The 26,737-nt window shown below is 45.8% G+C and overlaps 1 protein-coding gene across 1 annotated transcript; it reads left to right on the top strand.

Annotated features, from left to right (window-relative positions):
- CHGA (chromogranin A) lies at positions 1 to 24,494 on the top strand. The gene is made up of 8 exons (XM_039533230.1): positions 1 to 253; positions 1,131 to 1,177; positions 9,406 to 9,499; positions 9,817 to 9,885; positions 13,280 to 13,378; positions 16,754 to 17,284; positions 17,902 to 18,362; positions 23,899 to 24,494. Exons 1-8 carry the CDS (start codon positions 208 to 210, stop codon positions 23,980 to 23,982), a joined length of 1,431 nt encoding a protein of 476 aa, XP_039389164.1. The 5' UTR covers positions 1 to 207; the 3' UTR covers positions 23,983 to 24,494.
- The last annotated feature ends 2,243 nt before the right edge of the window (positions 24,495 to 26,737 follow it).

The following is a 26,737-nucleotide window of genomic DNA, read 5'->3' as shown; positions in this document are numbered from 1 at the left end:
TTCAGCACAGGCGGCGGGGACGTGAGGTGCTGTGGGGAGAGGCGGCCACACACACGAGCTAATCCCGCCAGCGTTATCGGCCGCGCCCCGCCCCGGCTCAGAGCCCCGCGGTCCCTGCTCGCCCTCAGCCGATCGCCAGCGCTGCAGGGGGAGGCGCGCATCGCCCCTCCCGCACTCGGCCAGCCTTCACCCCGGCCTGCCGGCGCCATGGGCTGCAGAGGAGGCTTCGCTGTCCTGCTGCTGGCGGTGCACGGTAGGCGGGGGGGGCGCCCAGGGCTCGGGTCGGGACCTTGGCTGGCCCCGGGCGGCGGGAGGTGGCCCCGGACGCTCTTCCGCAGTGACTGTCCTTTCAGCACCAAGGACAGCGCCTCTCCGCTTGCGGCGGCTGGGGCAGCCGAGAGCCGCTGGGATCGCAAAGGTGTTTCTAGCCAGCGCTTCCCCCCCAGCCTTGCCTGGTCGCAGGCATCCAGGGCTGTCTGCGTGGCGGGGCTGAGACAAGCCTCTGCGTGGGTGGAAAATGAAAGTGCCCCGAATACACCCCCGATGCACTGAGTTACTGAGCACACTTGCAAGGTCATCTCCGCCCGCGGGCACTTTTTAAAGCCCGATCTGGCCACCAGCTCGCCCCTCCATTGCTCTGCAGAGGCAACCATCGCCCGTCTCTCTGTAGCTAGCAGCCGTACGATCGGTCTCTAGCCCCTATCTCAGAGCTAGCGGGAGCCGGACGGGTACTGGCTACCGGGAAGGGCTTGATTTCATGAGCCTTGGCGTTAGAAGAATTCGGCACAGGCTCAGCCACATGAGGCTGATCCTTGCAAAACGTCTGGCCAGATAAAATCTCGCCTGCAGTCTCGTCTGCTTCACTTTGGGGGCCTGTTTAAGTCAACCTCTAAGGGAGAAGCCCAAGCCCTATGGTTAGAGTCCGCCCGATTACTGCTGATTGGTGAAGCCCATAGTTAATAAGCTGGTGTCGTTTATGGTCGAAAATCAAGCCCAAGATTCCCCCTTCCTGCTAACATTCTGGCCACAGCTGGAGCGCTCAGCCTGCGTTTCCCCAGCCGTGCCCCGGGTCGCTGGAAATGTGCCAGGAAAGGGAGACTAACCAGGTATCCTTTCCTTCTTTTGATTAGTCATTTCCCTCCCGGTCACCAATCCGATGAATAAAGGGGATGCTAAGGTAAGCTCTGAGACTGTGTTGTTAAAAATTGGAGTGCTGATGTCTCCCTTGCTGGTGAGTCAAGAAACCTGAGGGACCTTGGTCTCTTTTATCTGGAAATAATACTTGAAATGTTACTAGGGAAGCATAAATCATTTCTTATTAGGGCAAAGATTTTCCAGCTGCATTATCTGCTCCTCTTTCTGGATTTACATTTTATGCATAATTCAAACTGTTTTTTTTTTTTGTCAACCCCCTGATAAGTTCAGCAACAGACAAAGGAGAGTGTGACTGGTCAAGGTTACATTGTATTTGACTGATTATAAACACATCGTGAGCCATCTTTTGTTGAAAATGTAAAGACTTTATGCACATGCACACATGCGTGTGGACTCACTTTTTTTTCCTGTCAATCTTTCTTCAGCTATCTTGATTTGCTTAGCAATATCTTTCTATATGCACACCCACATGTATGTGTGCATAACAGAGATACATATGCATGTATACTTATACATGTGTATAATAACCTACTTATTTATCTACATACATCTACATATCAACCTACCCAGCTGTGAGAGAGGTGCAGTCAAAAATTCTCTAACATTATTCTTTCAGGTATGTACCTTTTCAAATTAACTTCTCTCTCAAACTAGCTAATTACACTTCTCTAATATTTGCAAAAGGAGCAGAAATGTCAGTCCTCATCCCCTGCCTGTTGAACGTGTTTGTTAATCAAAATCTTCTCTCAAGGATAAGCCACCAAAGGCGCTTTCCCTTTTCCTTACCGGGGGGGGGGGAAGCTCCTGTCAATCTCCATGCTCGCTCCCTTGCACTCCACCATTCATCATCACTGTTACTTACAGTGTAAGTACTACAAGAAAACACTCCCCTTCCTTTGTCTACAGACTGGAACCCGAACAGCTGTTGCAGCTGCTTTGTTTAGAACTCCTAGCCTGCTGGCAGTGCTGTGAGCAAAGCTGATGGCTCATGAATGCAGCAAGGCATTTGCTATTGTCTCTGTCTTTTTTGCTGGTTCAAATGACTGTAATTGTAAAAGGCTACATGGGTAGGTAAGGAGCAGAAACATTTTCTGCTCTATACAGACTGCTTCAGTGGTTGCCATCTGAGGAAGCCTATTAAACCCATAATTTCCCCTCTACTGTAACTGGTGATTTTCTGAGTCTGCTTTGTGATGTCTTCCCCAAAGTTAAGTGCACCATCTGTGTGAAGTACTCCTTTTCCAATCCTTTAAGATTAAAGGACTAAATCCAACCTTTGTGTAAGTAGGTGTAACGAGGTGGAAGTCAGTGGGGTTACACCAAGTCTGAATTATTTCCCAAGAGCTCTGTTTGTTCATGATCCCAACCTGGTCCAGCTCCCAATGATTTCAGAGGGGGTCTTCTATTAACTTTAGAAGGAATTGGATCAAGCCCTTGATGAGTAATTAGGCTACCAACACACTAGTGTGAGCCATGCAAAATTCTAGTCTAAGTTACAGCGTAAATAGAAACTCATCAACCTGCCCATGGTGCAAGACTTTGAGGTTTCAGCGCAAAGCATCCATTGTAGGATTCTGCCTGCCATGTTGACCTGTGTTCCTAGTTCTTGATGTTGGCTGAGAGGTGGAGTAAAATTTACGCATGTGCAGGTGGGGGCAATGGAAGTTTGAGCACTGAAAGCTGTTCCTCTATAGCTAGGCATATTTTCTTAACACAAAATTACTTCCACTGAGAGTTTGACCATAACTTCTTAAAGCATTTGAAATACTCTTGGTCCTTCATCAGTTCCAGGGCCCCAGAAGGCCAGTATTTCCCACTTAAAGGCCTTTATTGTTGCTGAAAATATTTCAAAGGGACTTATCTTTTGTTTCACTCCTTTTAAGGGCCTGAACCCTTCAATGGGATTTTCTTCTGTGTAGATACAGCAGGATGGGACCTCTTCAGCATTTAATTCCACAATCTTACTTAGAACAGATCTATGGAGAACGTAATGTCACAGTGGAGTATTAGAGCCTGAACCTGGAGACCTTACTCAGGCAAAACAATCAGTGGAATCAAAGCGAGTTTTGCCTGAGTGGGGACTACACGATTGTCCTATTAATTGCTGCCAAGTTCCACCCAAACGTGGCAGCATTTCTGTGGTGAGTGAAGGGAATCTCAGGCATGTGTACAAGTATAAAATGTGTGGGTGTAATTCAGCATGTAAAGAATGGTAGGTTCCTTTGGGACATAAAATAAGTCAGACATGGTAGAAAATGATCATATAGAACCACAACATGTTTGTTTATAGCATTTCTTTGGGCCAGATTTTGATATTTTAACTTATATTGAGAAACACCTTACTCCACCTTACTCCACAAGTCCTATTGATTTAAATGGGACTACTCATAGAGTAAGGTGCTACTCAGCACGAGAAAGGGTATCAGAATCTGTCTTTGTCTTGTTTAGTGGATGCGCGGTGTGTTTTAATACACGTAAAATTAATATTAATGGGTTGCTTGTCGTATAGGAGAGCGATACCGAAGGGAACATAGGCGTTTTTATTTTCATTGTTAGATTTCTCTGTTAATGCTTCTAGTCTACCAAGCAATCCCTATAAACAGTGAAAGTATTTACAAGAAGATATTTCATTTTATCCCTTTCTGAAATCCCTTTAATCTGCAAAATCAAATGGTTGAAAGAAATTAGCTATTTACAAATTGTGAACAGTTAAATTATTTTAGCTGATAAATGAATACATCTGATTGCTTGAACAAGCAACATTGTTGGCACCTGGAAATTGCTGACTAGTGTTCATTTACTGTGCAGCCACAATGTTCTGAATCTCTTGTGAGTAGTACAGTTTAGGAGGCTAAGACTCTTAGAAGGCCAGCGTGCTGAAATTGAAAAGAAGTTCAGGCTATAAAGAGATGAGCATTCATTTAGAACATTAGGACATGAGGAGTTTGGGGTGCAGGAGGGTGCTCTGGGCTGGGATCAGGGCTGGTGAAGGGGGTTGGGGCATGGGGGGGAGTGAGGGCTCCAGCTGGGGTGCAGGATCTGGGGTGGGGCTGGGGATGAGGGGTTTGGAGTGCAGAAGGGTGCTCCAGGCTGGGATTGAGGGGTTTGGAAGGTGGGATTGGGCTGGGGCAGGGGGGTGGAGCACAAGACGGGCTCAGGGGTGCAGGCTCTGGGCGGTGCTTACCTCAAAGAGTGGCATATCCCTTCTCTGGGTCCTATGCGGAGGCGCGGCCAGGTGGCTCTATGCACTCCCCTATCTGCAGGCGCTGCCTCTGGCTGCAGTTGTAGCCAATAAGAGCTGCAATGGGAGCTGGGGGCGGCGCTTGGGGCGGGGGCAGCATGTGGAGCCCCTGGCTGCCCCTAAATGTAGGAGCTGGAGGGGCTGCCCCACTTTGGAGACACAAACACTGGAGGAGTAGGCAGCCAGTGCGTACCCCCCCTTCCCAGGGGCAGTGAGATCAGACTTTAGCCCTGGGGTGGGAGGTGGCAGGCTCCAGCCATGGGGCTTTAGGGTATAGCTGCTGAGCTTCAGGTTCCGTCTCCAGGCCCTGGGCTCTGTCCCAGGACTCCATCCCCTGGCCAGGTGGTGACAGGTTCCAGCCCCAGGCTCAAGTCTGCTTCCCTCCACCCCGGCCCCTGCCACCGCCTCTGGCCCTGGCTCCTGGTCATGTGGCGTGGGCTCTGGCCCTGGACTCACCACCCTTCCCCCATTACTAGGGCCCTACCAAAGTTGCAGTCCATTTTGGTCAATTTCATGGTCATAGGATTTTAAAAATAATAAATTTCATGATTTCAGCTATTTAAATCTGAATTTCCTGGTGGTGTAATTGTAGGGGTCCTGACCCATAAGGGAGTTGTGGGCAAGACACAAAGTTATTGAGGAGAGGTTGTGGTACTGCTACCCTTACTTCTGCACTGCTGCTGGCGGTGGCGCTGCCTTCAGACTGGGGCCTCAGTCAGCAGCCACCACTCTCCGGATGCCCAGCTCTGCAGGCAGCAGCGCAGAAGTCAGGGTGGCAATACCATACTAGGCCATCCTGACTCCCGTGCTGCTGCTGGCAGGGCACTGCCTTTAGAGCTGGGCTCCTGGCTAACAGCCACCACTCTCCAGCCACCTAGCTCTGAAGGCAGTGCAGAAATAAGGGTGGCAATACCATGACCCCATAAAATAACCTTGTAACCTCCCTGCAACTCTCTTTTGGGTCAGGACCCCCCGCTTGAGAAACACTGGTCTCCCCCGTGAACTCTGTATAATATTGGGTAAAATCACACAAGACCAGCTTTCACGGGGGGAAACCAGCTTTCACGGTCCGTGACATGTTTTTCTTGGCTGTGAATTTGGTAGGGCCCTACCCATTACTCCCAGCCCCCACTGGCTTCTCCAGATCCTGGTTTTGGCTGCGCAGTGGCAGGCCCCAGGAGCCAGCCACAGGAATCAGGCTTGGGCTCTGGTATCTGGCCACAGGGCTCTGAGCTCAGGCTGCCAGTAGTGTGGCGACAGGAGCCAGCCTCGGGGTCACCCCCATCCCATTACTCTGGGCCCCTGGTGCCTCCCTCAGCTCCCCATCCAGGGCTTAATTTGTCCCTGAGCTTGCAGGGGCTGAGTAAGTCTGCTGTGAAAAGTGATAGTTGTATGTTTTATTAATATCACTTTTCACAACAGACTTAGTAGCTAACTGTGAGGCTGTGAAAAGTGATATTAACATACAAGTATCACTTTTCACAGAAGATGACTTACTAGTTAGTTAGCAAGTCTATTTAAAAAAAATACCCACAAAAGAAACAACAACAAAAAAGACAAGAACATGCAAAGCACCTTATTTGTTTTTCTATTCTGTTTAGGTCCAGTAAAGAATAGAGACAACTGTACATTATTTTATTATTGTCTTAAAAAAAAACCCTACATAAATAAATTACAATAATTAGGACATGTATATGTGTATATTTCTTTGTTTTTCCTAAAGTTAATTATTTTAGGAAAAATTGTCGGAATGGCCACCAGCAAGAGTTGGTGGCTGCACTCTGAGGCCACCAAAAACTTTGTTGTGGGAACCCCAGATCCAGGGCTGGCTCCAGACCCCAGCGCGCCAAGCGCGTGCTTGGGGTGGCATGCCGCAGGGGGGCGCTCTGCCTGTCGCCGGGAGGGTGAAAGGCGGCTCCAGTGGACCTCCTGCAGACATGCCTGCGGAGGGTCCGCTGGTCCCGGGGCTCTGGTGGAGCATCGGCAGGCATGCCTGGGGGAGGTCCACCGGAGCGGCGGGACCAGCGGACCCTCTGCAGGCATGTCTGTAGGAGGTCCACCGGAGCCGCGGGACCGGCGACCGCCAGAGCGCCCCCCGCGGTGTGCCGCCGTGCTTGGGGTGGCGAAATTCCTAGAGCCGCCCCTGCCCAGATCTAGTCTGACCTGCACATTGCAGGCAACAGAACCTCACCCACCCCCTCCTATAATAGACCCATAACCTCTGGTCCTCAAATCATGGTTTAAAGACTTCAAGTTACAGAGAATTCACCATTTATTCTAGTTTAAACCAGCAAAGTGACCCATGCCTTGTGCTGCAGAGAATGGCAGAGACCTTAGGAGTATTTGCCTATCTGACCTGGGGGAAAATTCTTTCCCAACCCCAACTATGGCAATCAGCTGAACCCTGAGCATGTTGGCAAGACTCACCAGCCAGACACCTGGGAAAGAATTCACTGTAGTAACTCAGAGCCTTCCCATCTAGTGCCCCTCTATGGTGTTTAGGGATATTGGCTACTAGCAGTTGCAAATGGGCCACATCCCATTGTAGGCAATTTCATCATATCTCCTCCATTAATATATCAAGCTCAGTCTTGAAGCCAGTTAGGGTTTTTTTGCTCCCTACTGTGCCTCTTGGAAGGCTGTTCCAGAACTTGATGCCTCTGATCGTTAGAAACCTTCACTTAATTTCAAGCTTAAACTTATTGATGACCAGTTTATATCCATTTATTCTTGTGTCAACATTAGTGCTTAATGTAAATAACTCCTCTCCCTCCCTGGTATTTATCCCTCTGATGTATTTATAGAGAGCAATTGTATCTCCCCATAGCCTTGATTTGGTTAGGTTAAACAAGTCAAGCCCCTTGTGTCTCCTCTCATAAGTTAGGTTTTTTCATTCCTCTGATCATCCTAGTAGCCCTTCTCTGCACCTGTTTCAGTTTGAATTAATCTTTCTTAAAATGGGAGACCAGAACTGTACACAGTATTCCAGCTGAGATCTTACCAGTGTCATGTATAATGGCAATAACACTTCCCTATCTCTACTGAAAATACCTTGCCTGATGCATCCCTGGACTGCATTAGCCTTTTTCACTGCCGCATCACAGTGGCGGCTCATAGTCATCCTGTGATCAACCAGTACACTCAGGTCATTCTCCATTTCTGTCGCTTCCAACTGATATGTCATCAGCTTATAGCAAAACTTATTATTAGTCCCTAGGTGCATGACCTTGCACTTTGCACTATTAAATTTCATCCCATTTATATTATTCCAGTTTTCAAGGTCCTCCAGATCTTCTTGAATGATATTCCGCTTCTCCTCTGTACTGGCAATACCTCCCAACTTTGTGTCATCCGCACATTTTATTAGCATACTCCCACTTTTTGTGCCAAGGTCATTAATGAAAATGTTAAATAAGATTGGTACCAAGACCGATCGCTGACGAACTCCACTAGTAACCTCTCTCCAGCCTGCTGATTCATCTTTTAATATGGCCTGTTGTAATCTTCCCCTTTAACAAGTTCCTTACCTTTCAATTCTCTCATTCCCCACCGCTCCAATTTAACTAATAATTTCCCATGTGGAACTGTATCAGATGCCTTACTGAAATCCAGGTAGATGAGATCTCCTGCTGTTCCTTTGTCTAAAAAATCAGTTAGCTTCCCAAAGAGATCAGGTTGGTCTGGCACAATCTGCCTTTTGTAAAACCATGTTGGATTTTATCCCAGTTACCATGTACCGCTATGTCCTTAACTACTTTCTCTTTCAAAATTTGTTCCAAGATCTGGCATACAACTGAGATCAAGTTAATGGGCCTGTAATTTTCCAGATCACCTTTTTTGCCTCTTTCTTAAAAATAGGTACTGTACTAGCTATTTTCCAGTCATAGGGTATGAACCCCAAGTTTACAGGTTCATTAAAATCCTTGCTCTTGGGTTTGCAATTTCATGTGCTATTCCTTTAATATTCTTGGATGGAGATTGTCATCCAGTCTATATCTGGGAAATTAAAAGAATAGGAAATTTTCACAAGTAAAGACTACAGGTTAGGTCTGCATACTAGCGTAAACACTGCTGGAGTCAAACCAATGCTATCATCCCTCACTTTCCCAATCACTTAATTCAAACACACACTGCTGTGTACGCAGATGTTGAGTTTTCCATGTGCAATGGACTCACAGGCACATTTGTTGCACTTGTGTTTTGAAATCTTCGGCCTTGTGTCTCTTCTCACATCAATATTAATCAGCTGTAACTCCAGAGACACCAATGGAGTTACTCTTATGTGAGATGAGAATCAAGCCCATTGTCTCATTTCTGTTCAACAAATCAGTGAGACAAATGGTGCAAAATTCTCTTATTTACATTGATGTAAATGGGAACATAGAAACACAGGAACGGCCAGACAGGATCAAACCAAATCATCTATTAGCAGTAGTATTACAGTAGCAGCTAAGAGTCTTAGTCCAGTATCCTGTCTCTGACAGTGCCCAACACCAGATGCTTCATATGAAAGTGTAAGAACCCCACCATAGGCAATTGAGGGACAAGCTGCTCCCCACACAGGTCTCATCTTGGACTCTAATAGTTAGTAATTGGCTTAGGTCCTGGAGTACAAGTTTTAATAATCCTTCCTAAAGTTATTAATTATAACTTTGGATATTCTTGATATTCATATAAATGTCCAATCCCTTTTAGAATATTGCTAAATTATTGGCCTCAAAGACTTCCTGTGGCTATGAGTTCCTCAGGTTATTCACATGTTGTGTTCAAAATAATCTACTTTTATTTATTTAATTTCATACCTTTTCATTCCATTGATAGCCCCCTTGTATTCTGAGCCAGGGAGAACAGAAACTCCCACTCTACCTATTGTGGAACTAATGTATGTATATATGTATGTGGAATGTAAATATTTGTAGGATTTGCCCTATGATCTTTTTCATTTAGCTTGGGTAAGAAATAAAGCCAAGATGAGAGAGATTTTAATCTGTATGTTTGTATCTTTCTAGGTGATGAAGTGCATTGTAGAGGTCATTTCTGATACTCTGTCAAAGCCAAGCCCGCTGCCAATCAGCCAGGAATGCCTAGAAACTCTCAGAGGAGGTATAGACAGACACTTTTCCATGGTCTCATGAAATACTGAGTATCTGTTAGTTATGAAAAAATCTATTTACCAATTCAGAGACTTTAACCTTTGGCACTGAAGCTCTTGTGCTGCAGTCATAGCATTGATTGTCCCAAAGCTGAAGTCCGGGGTCACTTGCATGAAATTAAAAACCTAAGTCATAATTTTTTAATTTAATGGATTTTTGATGGGTCTGCAATTAAGAGCAAATTCAGTAAATAAACTGACTGGCTAAAGGAGCATGTGAATAGAATGTTTGCATTGCTGTACCTATAATAAGAATCTTCTGTTGCAGATGAAAGGATCATTTCAATCCTTCGTCATCAAAATTTACTGAAGGAGCTTCAAGAACTTGCGGTTCAAGGTACAGTTCTGCTACAGTTAAAGTGGCAGGAAGGTGTTAATAAGTTATTTGAGTCCCTGGCAATTTTTTAAATTCAATGTACATTTGAGTCATATAAATGTTCTGCAGATAACTTTATAAAACTTTTCTATCAGGGTTTCCAACAAATAAGACCATAAACTCAGAAGGTCATTTTCTGTCCTCAGTTACACCTGTGTACATCCAGATGGACTCCACTGAAGCCAATTAAGTTACTTCAGGTTTACATCAGTGTAACTGACCGTATAACTTACCCAAGAGAGCCTACTCTTTTATGGATAGCAGATACCTAAGGAAAACACTATGGCTTAGTTAAACTAAACAATCTTTAAAGTTAGAAATACGATTGAACTTTGCCCAAATCAATGTCTGCTGATTATGAAGTATAAGATCCAGAGCCAAAGCTCATAGAAGTCAGTGGGAGTCTTTTCCACTGTTAAATGCTGTATTTCAGTCATAATTTAGACTGGAGGACTTCAGAGCATTAAATATTAATTCTTATCCCTCTTAACAGCAGGTAGGGAGAAATGAGGCTCTGCTGTAGAGAGCCCAAAGCACTTGGGTAATCTGCTGGTGTACAAGTGTTGAAATCCATCAGCCCCAACCTGGGGCCATGCTGGAGGCTTGTAATGCTGTTCCCTCTGTGGAGCTTCATGTCTTCTGCACCGGTTGCTTGGAATGTTGGGGGCCAGTGGATTCTGTGACCTCTCCCCCACACCACCTGCATCACTGTCCTCTGGAACCAGGCTCAACCACAGAGAGCCAGAGCATCTGGGTAATTTGTGTTCTGCTCCTGGTTCTGTCTGTGTGACCTTGAGCACACACACTCTGAGTAGTGCAAAGCAGGCACAGCTGTCACTCTGCCTCTGTCCTCCCATGCAGCCACAAAGCAGAATTTAAGTCATGCACATAGGGCTGACCAGTTCTCCCTTCTCAGCACATTACCTGTGTGGATGAAAAGATGCTACCTGCTTCTACTAGTAGGTACAAGTGTTGTACCACATTTGGATCTGAGCTCAAGTCAACATAGCAGGAACAGAAGCAACATTTAATTCTTGTATTCTTTCATTCATTCACTGTCAGGGATATTGAATGTTGAGGCTCTGGAATTTCATTGCCAGTGTTTCCCACATCCCTGGTAAGAAGTAGCCATGTGGCCTGCTTTGGATGACCAGGAATAACATGAACTAATCTCAGAAGAGAAACCAGGAAGTCAACAGACAGGGCGAGAACAAATGAAAAGGAGAGTGCAAGGGCAAGAGATTAGGAAAAGTATCTGGTGCATTAAAGAGCCTCAGTTACATTCAAACACAAACCACCCCCAGGGGAGCCTCAAAGCAGCTTAAAAGCAAAGTGAAAACTGTGCAGAGGGGGCAAAAGCACCATTGACCTGCCCATCCTGCCTACCACGGAGGTCTCAGCCAGAGCTCCCCAAAGAGGCGAGATGTGGGTGAGCCAGGAGCATGACCAATGGATCGCTACAAAATGCTGATCCACTGGCCCAGATCCCTACTTGTGGAGAGGAGTAATGGGCTACCTCTGATTGCCCAGCAGCAGCAGCAGCAACAGTCCAGCTGCACGGACACCCTGACCAGATGGGCTAGGTGACTCAGCTCTGTGTCGGGTAAATGAGGGCCAGTGGGACTTTTACCCCCAAGGGGTGCCATTCCCCACGGTTTGACCAAACCCCTATTAAATGCTCATGCACTCTGTGGAGCTGTTGTACAGGGTGAACCATTGTTATGCTCTCAACTAGCGCTACCCCTGCACAGTGACACTGAGCATGTGTTCTCTACTGGGGTCTTTCCTTTCACTCACAAAATTAGGCCATGTTTAAAATAATGCAAGTTAAGTTAGCTAAAGGCACGTCCTTTCTTCCTCTCCCCCACACCTTGTAATTATTCCATCACATGCCTCCTTCCTTCCCCACCCACCCCCCAAGGACTGGGCTCAGCTCAAAATGTATCTCAACAGCTGAGTCAAGGGAGAGAATTATTTCAGGAGTGGGTGGGTCAGCTTTTGTGGCCTGCATTTTGTGGGAGGTCAGACTAGATGATCATAATGGTCCCTTCTGATCTTGAGTTCTATGATTCTCATAGTTCACTAGTGGAAAATGGTTCTTGCAGAGTAGAGAAACAGCGGGAGGAAGGGGAAGGGAAGCACTGGCCCTGGAAAGCTCGCTCCTCCCTCTTCCACACATCTGGCTGGGGCTGAGGTAAATTGGTCTGGAAGAGGCCACATCTTAAATTGTATTTTGCCTGTTTGTAGATGTGGGGAAGGATTGAGGTGGCCTGTTTCCCTCTACACAGATTTGGAGGCAGAGGTTAATTTGAGATTGGAGAGGCTATGCCTGGAGAAAAAGGTTGTTCTGATGAACCGCACTATAGAAGAGCTGGGTGTTATGATTTGTGACTCAGGCACTGGCTGGGCCTCAGGCATTCTGGGATCAGTTCCTGGGTTTGCCTCAGCCTTCCTGACTGCTCTTCCTCCAGTGAGCAAGTCAGATCATGTCTCTGAGTCTCACATCCCCATTTGATGAGAATAAGACTTCTTTCTCCCCCCCTTTGTCCGCCTTGTCTATACGGCTTGGAATTTCTTTGGGGTAAGGACTAAGTGTTTGTATGGCCCCTTGCACAAGGGGACTGGGCTCTTGGTAAGGCTGGGACTTCTGGGCACTATGTAATACAAAGGATATGTCATAATAAATGCCAGTCCCCGCTGCTCTTCTTCAATGGCATGAGTTGTAAAACACCCTGTGTGAAGGAATCCCTATTTATCTTCTCACAGGGGGAGGGGGGAAATCGGGCATACAAGGCCTCTGGTGGCAGCTGATACATCAAAGGGGAGAAGAGCATGCATGGGAGAGGGGCAAGTGTGTAGCACAGTGGGGCCAGCAAGCACTGAAAAGGGAACAGGTGCACATGTACTGGGTGCTTTTGTATGATGGTAGAAGTGAGTAATTCACGGAAGGAGAAGGGCGAGGCTTCTGTGGGACCATTCAGATGCTTAGAATAAGCACCTGCCTAAGTACTTTGCTAGAAAGAGACCTCACTGCAATTCAACAGCTACTTTTCTGTCCTCTTTCACCCCTAAGTCTCCTTCAGCATTACTGTTTTCCAAGTGTCTCTTCCCATTAAATGCCTGTTTGCTTAGGGGTTATCTGACTCCAGCTGTGCTGGCTTGCACATGATGTACTTTGCTGAAGCATGGTTAATACAGTTGGTTCACGTAGCGCCTAATTAAGCTGGCATGAGAAAAATGCATTCTTATTGTCAGAGTTTAGTATTAAAAATGTACTGAAACAGTTTTCCTGACACAATTCTTTAAAATATAGTGGGGAATGTTGCTTTCTGACCCCTCTCCCTATTTGACACAGGGGCTAATGAGAGAACCTGGCAGCAGAAGAAAAACGGTGGCTTTGAAGATGAACTTTCAGAAGTCCTTGAAAGCCAGAATGACAAGAACATGCAAAGAGGTTAGTGTCAGCCTAACCCCCAGGAAATCCACCTAGAAAGAACATCCCTGTTTACTGTACTACCAGCCTTGATGCACACAACCTGCTTCACATTTTAGCCCTGTTTTTGTTGCTGAAATAGACTAGCGACCTTGGGTTTGCTTTGGAATAGTTAATGGCTTAAACATTTCATTTTGCAGCCATAATTACTGGAAAAATTCTAAATCATAACAGATACTGATTTGCCATCCTGCTGCCATTTTCAGTATTAAAATGAGTGACAGGTGAGTCCTACGATGAAAGATCTGACAGATTCCAATCCTCTTTAATAGTCCATCTTCTTAGCTTTATGTGTTGGACTAAGTTTTCATGCGACACCAATCACCATTGTATCTGAGCACCTACAGCATTAATGGCCAGCTCATGTATCGCTTGAAGTCAATGGGAGTTTTGGATGCACAAAAAATGCAGGGTCCTAAAACAGACCAAACTCAGCTGTGATTATTTTCCCCCAGGCCAATCCTGTTGGTTAACTGGAGTTGCCCCAGTGGAAGTAAAAGGAGACTTTAGGCCATTCTCTCCGGCTCAGCCTTCTCTTTTCCATATCAGAAGAAGGTAGTGCCTGTGTGGGATTAGTTTGCTGCAAATATAGTTCAATACAGAATGGATTCCGAAGTAAAATCTTGTCACTATCTAACTTAGTGAGTATGATTTCTGGAAGAACTACTTGTTTTAAACAAAATAAACCGTCATAGGATAAGAGGGAAGGTTCTCTCATGGATTGGTAACTGGTTAAAAGGTAGGAAACAAAGGGTAGGAATAAATGGTCAGTTTTCAGAACGGAGAGAGGTAAATAGTGGTGTCCCCCAGGGATCTGTCCTGGGCCCAGTCCTATTTAACATTCATAAATGATCTGGAAAAGGGGTAAACAGTGAGGTGGCAAAACTTGCAGATGATACAAAACCACTCAAGATAGTTAAGTCCCAGGCAGACTGCAAAGAGCTACAAAAGGATCTCTCAAAACAGGGTGACTGCGTAACAAAATGGCAGATGAAATTCAATGTTGATAAATGCAAAGTAATGCACATTGGAAAACTTAATCCTAGCTATACATATACAATGATGGGGTCTAAATTAGCTGTTACCACTCAAGAAAGATCTTGGAGTCATTGTGGATAGTTCTCTGAAACCATCCACTCAATGTGCAGTGGCAGTCAAAAATGTTGGGAATCATCAAGAAAGGGATAGATCATAAGACAAATATATTGCCTCTCTATAAATCCATGGTATGCCCACACCTTGAATACTGCGTGCAAATGTAGTTGCCCCATCTCAAAAAAGATGTATTGGAATTGGAAAAGGTTCAGAAAAGGGCAACAAAAATGATTGGGGCATAGAACGGCTTCCATATGAGGAGAGATTGATAAAACTGGGACTTTTCAGCTTAGAAAAGAGGCGACTAAGGGGGGATATGATAGAGGTCTATAAAATCATGAGTGGTGTAGAGAAAGTGAATAAGGAAGTGTTATTTACTCCTTCTCATAATACAAGAACAAAGGGCCACCAAATGAAATTAATAGGTAGCAGGTTTAAAACAAAGAAAGTATTTTTTTCACGCAACCTCATGCAAGTATTTTTTCATGCCAACCTCCGGAACTCCTTGCCAGAGTGTGTTGTGAAGGCCAATACTATAACAGGGTTCAAAAGGGGACTAGATAGGTCCATCAACGGCTATTAGCCAGGATGGGCAGGAATGGTGTTCCTAGCCTCTGTTTGCCAGAAGCTGGGATTGGGTGACAGGTTATCAAGTGATCCATGCCCTGTCTGTTCATTCCCTCTGGGGCACCTGCCATTGGCCACTGTCAGAGGACAGGATACTGGGCTTGATGGACCTTTGGTCTGACCCAGTATGGCTGTTCTTATGTACTTACCATGCTTTGTTATTCCATACTGTGCAGTGTTCTGAGCTGTTGCATTCAGCAGTGGAGCACCCATGGCCATCTCAGTTGATTAAGTTGTGAAAGAGTCTAATATATTCAAACAAAACTGAGGGGACAGGAAGCTCCCCGTCATCAAGGCTTGCTCCTGCTTCCACTGAGTTCAGTGGGAGCAGGATCCAGCCATCAGCCTTTCATTTAAACCAAATTGAAAAAATTAAACTGCTGGCATGTGCACTCTTCCAGCCCCCAGGGGAGTATCTGTCTGAAGATTCTTGGCCCTGACCCTCTCACCCGCTGGGATAGTAGCCAGTCATTTCAATGCCACTTTTCTGCCAGGAATATAAGCTATAATGCAGAAGCTTGAATACATTAATGACATTTACTCATCTTAAGCTTTTTTTAGCACTGCTTTATTCCATTTTCTCTCTTTATGCCCATTTACTTTTGCCTCTTTTCTAGTTTTCTCGCCTCTTCCTCTTTCTTTTGCTCTTAAAATGACTGACTTTATTGTATTCGAGTACTGCCTACGCCCCTCGGAGATCAGGCCCCATTGTGAACAATAAATAAATAAATAAAACCCTTTGGCCAACAGTAGCTGCCCGTGACTGTCTGAGCAGCCTTGGCCTAGTCATACTAATCCCATCTGTATCAAGTGGGAATAACACTTCCCTTTCTCTTAGGGTTGTTGTGAGTAGGAATGAGCCAGTCTTTGCACAGGACTTTGAGCATGTAAAGTGCTATCTAAATGTAAAGCATAATTATTATCTAAGAGATTTTCTATTTTATATTTAATCTCAAAGGCAGTGGTAGTTTATCATTGGAGACAAGGTAGTAATATAGGCTCTGCTTCAGCAAAGCACTTACGCACATACTTAACTTTAAGGCCTAGTCTACACTTGGGGGACAGGGGGGAATCAATCTAAGATACGCAACTTCGGCTACAAGAATACGTTGACTTCAGCTACACTATCTTGGATTGACTTACCTCCAGTCCTCACGGCGCGGGATCGATGGCTGCGGCTCCCCCATCAACTCCGCTTCCGCCTCTCACCCTGGTGGAGTTCCAGAGTTGACAGGAGCATGTTCGGGGGTCGATTTATCGTGTCTAGATGAGACACGATAAATCGATCCCTGATAGATCGATCGCTACCCACCGATCCGGGTACCTTAAGTCTACTATAGTGAATAGTGGGACGGCTTACGCACATGTTTATCTTTAATGTCACCCATGATTCAGTATAGTAGACATCAATGGGCCTACTCACATGGTTAAAGTTCAACATATATTTAAATGCAGTGTTAACAGGATGGACTTACTCATGTGCTTAAAGTGAAACATAGGTTTAATTAAGTGATTTTTTTTCCCGGAGTTGAGCCATAGATCAGTAAGAAGCCTCCTCATTTGTGAAATAGACTTCTAAAGAGAGGTTCTGGTTTTGCCATGTTGCCACTACAGATAACTCAAGGGAAATTGCTGCGGAGGAGCCCACAGCCTCATTTGCTGAGCTAGCGGCAGAGAGAAGCCAGCAGAACAGTGAGAGGGAGGAGTCCAAGGAGGATGAGAAAAACAGCCTGGAAGAGAGGGAGCTAAGACTGCGTGAAGCTGGCCCTGAAGACGACAAGGAGAATGCAGAGGAATCTGACAGCAGCGAGGTCAGTGAGGCTGAAGAATCGCCAAGAGAAGATGCTTTAGACAACCACATCAATGACGACCTCCGAGAGGATGAGCTGGCCGAGCACAAGCTCCAAGAGGCTGAAGAGGAGCAGCCTGAAGAGACCAACAGAAGCCAGGAGCTTCAGGGAGAGAAGAAGCATATTTCCAAAAAGGGCCAGGAAGAGAGCCAAGAAGCAGGAGAGGAGACCCTACAAGAGCATACTGAGGAAGAGGATGCTGGGAGAAGCACCCTGGAAGATGCGCAGCCTACGGAAGCAGACAGAATACTTGGCTCAGCTGAGGATGAGACAGAGGAGACGCCCGGGGAAAGCGGTATGTATCCCATATGGTGTCCCAGCCATCTTATTCATTTTGTGCTGTTTGACATAAGGAGAGCTCCGGGCCAGTTGCACAAAGGTATTTAGAGGCCTAAAAGTGCAGCCAGGCGTTTAGTGGGATTTCCAAGTGCACCTAAGCATGTTAGAAGCATAACTCCAACCAGCAGTTATACACAAATCCCCCTAGGCCCATCTGCATCTTTAGACACCAAAATACTGTTGTAAATCTGCCCATCAGTTACTTCAGTCTGAGCCTTATGATGGGTTTGGTCAGTTTTCAAAGAGCTTTTACATCATTTATTGAAGCCCCTCAGGCTTTTTAAAAGCTTCTTGACTACTAGCTCCAGTGTCTTCTTGACTACTAGACACAGTGTTGCAGTGCATATGTGTCTTCTCCTCCTGCACATCTAGCTGTATTTTCATGTGACCTGTGTTGTATACAAGGGGTCAGACTTAACATTCATAATGGTCCCTTCTGGCCTTAAAATCCATGAATCTGTTGCTTCAGCATGTCTGTCAGTTCACATAGAGCAATTAGTAAGAAATAAGGCTTGGTACAAAGACTGGGTCTAACTAATCTAAACACCATTTCATTGTCATTCTGTTCAATAGATGCTTCAGATAACAAAGATGCTTTGGGCTTTGGCCAAGGTTTGAAGAACTCGGAAGAGGAAGAGAAATCCCATGGACTAAAAGGAGGAAGGCATCGGTCAGAGGATGAAGCAATGCAGGCACAGGACACCTTCCACCCTAGGGATGTCAAAAGCAAGGAAGTGGAGGAGGAGCCCTCCAGAGAGTGGGAAGACTCCAAGAGATGGAACAAAATGGATGAGCTGGCCAAGCAGCTGACATCCAAGAAGCGCATGGAGGAAAATGACAGCAGCGAAGACCCAGATAGGTCCATGAAAATGTCCTTCAGGTCCCACAAGTATGACTTCCATAACCCAGAAGAGGATGAGAGAAGGTCATGGAAACATCACGCTAAGGAGGACAGCAGTGAAGCAGGGTTTCCGCTTGCTGCCATGCCTGAAGAAAAGAAGGATGAAGAAGGAAGCGCTAACAGAAGAACAGAGGTTGGTGTGACACCTGTGCATGCACTTTATAAAAAAAAAAAAAAAAAATCCAGTCATTTGCAGGGTATCCAAAGTGCACTGAGAGGTTTAGGAAGGTGCCATATTTTTTTAAATATCTGACACCGTTACTTTATTATGCCCAGTGTTAGGCAGGTAGGTGTGTTTTGTTAGTCTGTGATCCTCTCTCAGTTCAGGGTTGGTTTTTATTTGATTGCTCTGGAGTTTATAAGACTCTGGAACTAATTTACACATTGTCCTTCAGACCCTCTGAAATCCAGGCAGACTAGTCACTCTGAGCACCAGGTTTGCACACAGAACCAGGAGCAATGCCTTTGTACTCCCAGGAAACTGCAGGGAGCCTAATCTGCTCCTGTTTTTGAGCCAGTCTTAGAAGCAACCAAACCCCCTTCACACTAGCCTGGCTCATAGGCCTGAGACCAGCAGTAGAATTTCTCTTTTTGCAAGCTGGCTGTCTCAGAATGGGGCATCTTAGTTTGGAAATCACCCCACTGACTACGTGGGGCTGGGGGTAGGACTAGACAACTCTTGTGAGAGGCAACAAGCCACCAGTACCAACCTTCACCAAGCCACCAGTAAATGAGGGAAGATAAGCCACTGAGTTCAGTTCAACAAGGGAGGGGCTACACCCCCTGTGCCCTGCTCAGTTACAGCAAACATTATAGGTGTAGTTTAACCTCAATACATGGGGAGAGGAGCAGGGAGCTTAATACTAATACTCACAGAGACAGGTCAGACTTTAGGATTTACTGATTGACAGACCGCCTCACAGCCCAGATCCTGTCCCCCTGCCCAGGGAGGCACTAACAGCCCACCCCCCCGATCACCGTACTCCAGAGGGTGCCACCTGCATCCCAGCTGGGGGCGGGATCAACAGTCCTCCCTGCACTCCTAAGGGATACCCTATACCCCTGCCCCGGAGAGGGACTGACAGACCCCTGGAACCTACCCCCACCTGCAAGGGGGCAGTGACAGATCATACCACATGCCCAGCGCTAACCGCTACAGATCTTCCCCCCCCCAAGTGGGACACCCCCCCTGCACCCCACCATAGGGAACCTGCCAGATCCTACACCCCTGTGAACCCTCCCCTTGATCTTCCACACTGAGACCCCCCCCCCACACACACACACTCTGCGACTTTGGGGAGGGAGTGACACCCCGGCACACCTCCTGGGGACCTCCCCCGCCCCACAACTCCCATAGGGAACCCTTAAGGCACCCAAGTCCCCTGCACTGGGAAGAGCCCAATGGCCACACACATGCCTGCCCGACCCCCGAGGACACCGTCGCTGCACTTCCCACACACACTCTTGCCATAGGGAACCCTCCATAGGGGACCCTCTCCTGAAGCCACACGTGCCCAATCCTGGCACACTCTACTTTGGCGGCCTGCCCCTTTCCTGGTGGCCAGTGTAAGTGCCCCCAAACTCAGATTTCCTCCACCTGCTCCCCGCAACCTGGGGGGATGCTCCCTACCAGGCACCAGGGAGGTGTGCAGAGCTGGTGGTGAGGATGAGGAGCTGGTACAGAGCTGGGGGTGGGAAGAGCCTTGCAGGAGCCCCTCCGTGGTATTTCTTATTGCAGGTCATTTTTACCATAGGTCAGTGGGTCTCAAACTGTGGGTCAGGACCCCATTTTAATGGGGTCACCAGGTGTGGCATTAGACTTGCTAGGGCAGAAACTGAAGCCTGAGCCCCAGGGCCAAAGCCATAGCACAGGGCTTCAGTCCTGGGTGGAGGGGGCTTAGTTTACAGAACCACCGCCACCTGGGGCTGAAGCCCTTGACCTTTGGTCCTCCTGCCCAAGGTGGTGGGGCTTAGGCTTTGGAAGGCTCAGGCTTCGGTTCCCCTCTGCTAGGGTCATGTAGTAATTTTTTTATCATCAGAAGGGGGTTGTGGTACAATGAAGTTTGAGAACTGAGGCCATAGGTTAAGCTGTAGGGGAGAGGGATAGCTCAATAGTTTGAGCATTAGTCTACTAAACCCAGCGTTATGAGTTCAATCCTTGAGGGGGCCACTTAGGCAAAAATCAGTACTTGGTCCTGCTAGTGAAGGCAGAGGGCTGGACTCCATGACCTGGCAAGGTCTCTTCCCATTCTAGGAGATAGGTATATCTTCTATTATTATAGCAGTGGTGGCTGGAGTGCAGTGAATTAGGTTTCATAACATCTTTGTCCTGGGGCCAACGCCTGGAGAAGTAGGACCGACCCACCAGCTACCCCGAGGAACAGCCCAGGAAAAGCTATACATGTTGGCTTGGGCAGGATGCAGTACTTGTTGTTTTGTGTGAAGTGGATTTGAATTCAATAATCATAATGGAAGTTACCCATACTGTCCCCTAGGGAGCCACTGCTGTTCACATAATGCTGAAAACAAGAGCTAGGGTAAGCTTGACTTTTTAATGGCAGAGGTTTGACATGCTCTTTACCTGCAGGAATGCAGCCCCAACCAAAGCTGGATCAGCAGCCATTTTCATGACTCTGTATAAATATGTCTCTCTCACTCACACTCTGCTAAGTAGAAAGGTCTTGCCCTTGCTAGAGCGAGACCTTTCTTTACCTGAGTTGGTGCAGAGTTGTGGTTTGGTGTTGCTTAATGCTTAGTTCACTTTTTGCAGATGATCAGTGTCTGTGCTTATGCAGCCACAGTCAGTGACACATGTACCAAATTAGCCTGCTGATTTGAGTCCCTGTTGAAATACATTTACATTTTTGTAGTAAAAAATAGGATTTCAGGACAGACTGGAATTTGGACCAGCACCATACAGTTATGGAGGCTTAATCTGTATCTTTAAATTACTAACAAAAATATGCTCAGGTAAAGTAGCAGCTGTGAATACACAAGAGCAACTTTAGAAAAATCATTATCAATTTTAGAGCACATTTTCAAAAGAGTTGCTCATGTTGTACACTGAGTTCTTCCCTATGATCTCTCAACTTCTTGTACACAGGTCCTAAATGCACAACTAGGCATAGCAACTGCTCTGCTTCTACAAACACAGGTAGCTAGGCAGATACATTTTGCAGGTATTTAGGCACTTTGATTTCAATGGAAGTTAGGTGCCTTTGTGAATCCCACCCTCTGTTTCTCAGGTTCCGTCTCTCAAAGTAGGGGCACTGCTTACCTGGCTCACAAAGGTGTTGTGAAGACTGATTAATGTATAGTACATACTTCAAAAATATAAAACATCACAAAAGTGCCCAGAGTGGTTAAACCCAGATTATGCTACACATGCGTCTAGATTAGTCACAAAACTAAGTGATTGGGCAACAAAATGGCAAATGAAATTTAATGTGGATAAATGTAAAGTAATGCACATTGGAAAAAATAACCCCAACTATACATACAACATGATGGGGGCTAATTTAGCTACAACGAGTCAGGAAAAAGATCTTGGAGTTATCGTGGATAGTTCTCTGAAGATGTCCACGCAGTGTGCAGAGGCGGTCAAAAAAGCAAACAGGATGTTAGGAATCATTAAAAAGGGGATAGAGAATAAGACTGAGAAGATATTATTGCCCTTATATAAATCCATGGTACGCCCACATCTCGAATACTGTGTACAGATGTGGTCTCCTCACCTCAAAAAAGATATTCTAGCACTAGAAAAGGTTCAGAAAAGAGCAACTAAAATGATTAGGGGTTTAGAGAGGGTCCCATATGAGGAAAGATTAAAGAGGCTAGGACTCTTCAGTTTGGAAAAGAGGAGACTAAGGGGACATGATAGAGGTATATAAAATCATGAGTGATGTTGAGAAAGTGGATAAGGAAAAGTTATTTACTTATTCCCATAATACAAGAACTAGGGGTCACCAAATGAAATTAATAGGCAGCAGGTTTAAAACAAATCAAAGGAAGTTCTTCTTCACGCAGCGCACAGTCAACTTGTGGAACTCCTTACCTGAGGAGGTTGTGAAGGCTAGGACTATAACAATGTTTAAAAGCGGACTGGATAAATTCATGGTGGCTAAGTCCATAAATGGCTATTAGCCAGGATGGGTAAGAATGGTGTCCCTAGCCTCTGTTCGTCAGAGGATGGAGATGGATGGCAGGAGAGAGATCACTTGATCATTGCCTGTTAGGTTCACTCCCTCTGGGGCACCTGGCATTGGCCACTGTCGGTAGACAGATACTGGGCTAGATGGACCTTTGGTCTGACCCAGTACGGCCTTTCTTATGTTCTTATGTTCTTATGGGGTTATGCTTCAGAATGAGAGAAATGTTGTGCTGGCATGTACAGCACATGAATATTAACAATACCCAGTTTGTTTATAGCTTCTCTGAACAACCCAGCTCTATTTTAAAGAAATTAACCCCCCCAAACAACAGCTTCTGATCTCCTCTCTGCTCAGCTGGATGCCTCAGAACTCCTACATCAATGTATTGTAAATACCTTCCTTTTCTTAAATCTCAAGAGCAGTGAGGCACTCCCACAGCACCGATGTAGGTGCGAAGAGCATGACACACCTGATTCTTAATTGAAATACTTTATTTTCAGAAAAAAAGGGAATAGGTGGGATGATTTGCACTTGCCTGAAACCACAGCCAAAAATAGCTTATGCAAAATTCAGCTAAAGGGCTTGTGGAGGTGTCCAGTGGGTAGATGTCCACACCACCAAAAAATCCCCCGAATACATACTGATATTTATATTACAGTAGCACTTAGAGCAGTGGTCCCCAAACTTTTTACCTTGTGCCCCCCCCAGTGACCCCAGAGCCAGGGCCAGGAGCTCTGGGAAGGGGGGAGATGCGGACATGGGGAAGGGGGCCACGGTTGGAGCCATAGCTGGGGACAGGGGCAGGAGCACTGAAATAGGTTATCTATGGAGGTGGTGGAATCTCCATCCTTAGAGGTTTTTAAGGCCCAGCTTGACAAAGCCCTGGCTGGGATGATTTAGTTGGTGTTGGTCCTGCTTTGAGCAGGGGGTTGGACTAGATGACCTTCTGAGGTCTCTTCCAACCCTAATATTCTATGATTCCATGAGTGGTGCCGGAGGCAGGCAGCCACGGCTGGAAGCAGAGCCCCAGGAGAGGAGGCAGCAACTGGGGCCCTGCGTGCGGGGCCCTAGGAATGGAACAGGGTGGTGCTCCCTCCCTGCCCAACACGGGGTCTAGGCCAGGCCCCTGCCGCACGCCTCCAAATGGGCATGCCCCACAGATCGGGGACCTCTGACCAAGAGTTTCTGGCCAAACGTCAGGCCTTAACATGCTACGTCAGGCCCCACATTGTAGGAGACTGTCTCTGCCCTGGCAAGCTCATAGTCTAAATAGAGGCACAAAGGGGTGATATGACTTGACCAAGATCACACAGTAGGCCACTGGCTGAACTGGGACCAGAACCCTTATCTCTTGACTTCCAATGTGTTATCCACTAGATAACACTGTCTCTGCCCCTGCTTCGCCTGTCGGGCCCAGATAAATACCATAAACTCTTTGATTGGTCAACGCAAAGAAAGGGACTTAGGGATGACGTTATGCTGTGTAATTACCTCTCATTTTTACTTCTGATGTTTTAGGATCAGGAGTTGGAAAGCCTGGCAGCAATAGAAGCTGAACTGGAGAAAGTCGCCCACAAGCTCCATGAATTGAGGCGGGGCTAAAGTTCCCCCTACGCATAACATGAGCAAAAGCCAGAAATTAACTCATCCTTTTACACTGCATCTTAAGTTACTGATTCAAAAAGTAAAAAATAAAAAATAAAGACGGAGCAGAAGCATTTCGTCCAGGAAGCCAAAATTGCTAGGAAATGACAGGCTTGCCCTCTTTGCAGTAATATTACACTCATCGTCGGCTTCTTCCTTGATTTTGTGCTCCCTTAGCCACTATGGTTCTCTCTTGTACCCTTTGGATAATTGTATCCCGAGCAGTGTGACTTACTCATGTACTTTCTGTTTGTTTGGGTTTTTCTTTTTCTCTTTTTTTAAAGACAGCTTTCTAGAATGTTTTACTTCTACCGTTAGATTCACTGGATAAAATTGCAATAACTTCTCTTTTGATTAAAAGCTGAGAACTCTGACTGTAATATATTCTATATAAAAATTTATCTAAGGAAAAATAAAACTGTGATGGGTTCCTTTCTTTGCCTTTCGAGCTCCAGCCTCAATCCTCAGCACTGAACACAGCAAGAGTTTCTCTTTATATGGTGCCAAGTAGAGGAAGTGTTGAAGTCTCCACTAGTACTATGAAAAGAGTTCAGTGTAACCTCCAGGTTTTGCATAGGCTTCCATCAGCATGAAACAACAGAACACATCAAGACTGCCACAGGGCATAGAGTAATTCAGCCCCACCACTCACAAGCTGCACAGAGGTCAGGAAGTATGGTGATAGGCAACAGTACAAACCCCAAAGATAAATGGAAAAAGGCCATTCACGCTAAGAAAAGCACAGGGCCCAATCCAATTGATCGACTTCAGTGGGTGATACAGAGCAAGGCCCAGGATCTACAGACCTACAACATGAAGTTAAGCAACGTGAATATAGTTTAGACAATTAAGGAACTGGTCAGCTTGGGGATTAAAAGGAAGTCATCTGGGGAGCATGTGACACGCCTGTAAGTGAATTTTTAAACCTTAGTAAATATGAGAATGTGAGTTTTGTATTTGCAGAGAATTAAACTATTGAAAGTCTTCCAGCAACAGTAAAAGGCCCAGGCTTAAGGAATCTAATTCTGGTTTCAGTCACTCTGATCCCCAGGAAGCTGGACAACTTTAATTATAACTAAGAGCAGAATTTAGGCCAAGAAGTTCACAGAATTCTCTCGCATTCTGTGGGCCAAATTCTAGCCTCAAGACGCACATGTACAACTTCAAACATTTCAGAGAGCATTCAAGGAGTGTAACTGAGGACATATTTTGTCCTTTAAGGGTCCCGCTACACAACAATACACCCATGCAGGGTCAAACAAAGCTAATGACAGGGTGGTACATCATGCCAGCACTTATACCATAGCCACCATCAGATTCTATAAAATAAACTTTTACCTTACAGCCACAAAGGCAACCTCTCAAACATGACTTGAGGAAGCAGAGTCTTACTGAGTCTACAGTACGGCAGTCAAACTACAGCTCTAAAAGGGTTGAACTGTCCCATTCATCTCAATGGGTGTTAACTCTGAAACTTAATGACATTAAAAGGCCACAGCTACCACTGTATCATAAATGCCTAGACAGATATGGCACCAGGGTTACATAGTTAATTGATGTCAAGGATCAGAGGGGTAGCCGTGTTAGGGCTGGTCTACACTAAGGGGAAAAATCGATATAAGATACGCAACTTCAGCTACGTGAATAACGTAGCTGAAGTCGAAGTATCTTATATCGATGATCGATGTCCGGGCTCTCCATATCGACGCTGCCACGTGGAGTTCGGAATCGATAGAATCGATATATCGCGTCTAGATGAGACGCGATATATCGATCCCTGAAAAATCGATCGCTACCCGCCGATGCGGCGGGTAGTGTAGACGTAGCCTTAGTCTGGATCTGTAAAAAGGAACAAGGAGTCCTGTGACACCTTATAGACTAACAGATGTATTGGAGCATAAGCTTTCGTGGGTGAATATCCACTTCATCAGACACCGACGAAGTGAGTATTCACTCATGAAAGCTTATGCTCCAATACGTCTGTTAGTCTGTAAGGTGCCACAGGACTCCTTGTTGCTTTTTATAGTTAATTGATTAACATTATTTTAGCAGATGCATCAAGCTAATCTGGGATTATGGATAGAGTTTAGGAAAAGTTCTCTCTTTTTTTTTAAAAGACACCCCCACACCATCTGACCCCAACCCCATATTACAAAAACCGGAAGAGCAGGCTAAAACAACGTTCCAATCTGTGGCAGACACCTCTTTGGCTGTGTGTCACACCCAGATACAGTCTTGCATGTGCCTTATGCTGGTTAGGGAACACTGTCATGGAGCTTTTATCCAAATCAAGGTACAGTTTTCTTGTAGTCAGATACCCTCATTCAGTTGTTCCTAGTATAGAGAAAGCTAATTTTCCCACTGCCCCAATTGCAGTGCAATAATTTTTTTTAAAAAGATACATCTGGTACAACCAGTAGGTTTTGTTTTTTTGTGATATACCATCTGTGACTCTTTAACAATAAAATCCCTTAGCCTATTAATTTTATTTTTTGTATATGGATTTTTACCCCACGATCTGGATTGCATTGCAGTTAACCTCACTGGTTAAATTCCATGCTTTGGGTAAAACGAGCCTCATTGTTATTAATTATGTGGCACCAGTGCCTAGTGTCTCTATCCAAGACCAAGGCCCCACTGCATTAGGTCCTATACATGCACATCATGGGAAAGCCTGAAGAACTTACATTATAGATAGGCAAGGCAGATAAAG

The sequence above is a fragment of the Mauremys reevesii genome, linkage group 4, assembly GCF_016161935.1.
Source record: "Mauremys reevesii isolate NIE-2019 linkage group 4, ASM1616193v1, whole genome shotgun sequence".
Classification (NCBI taxonomy): Eukaryota; Metazoa; Chordata; order Testudines; family Geoemydidae; genus Mauremys; species Mauremys reevesii.
Note: the sequence above shows the minus strand (reverse complement) of the source record. Positions and strands in the feature narration are given on the sequence as shown.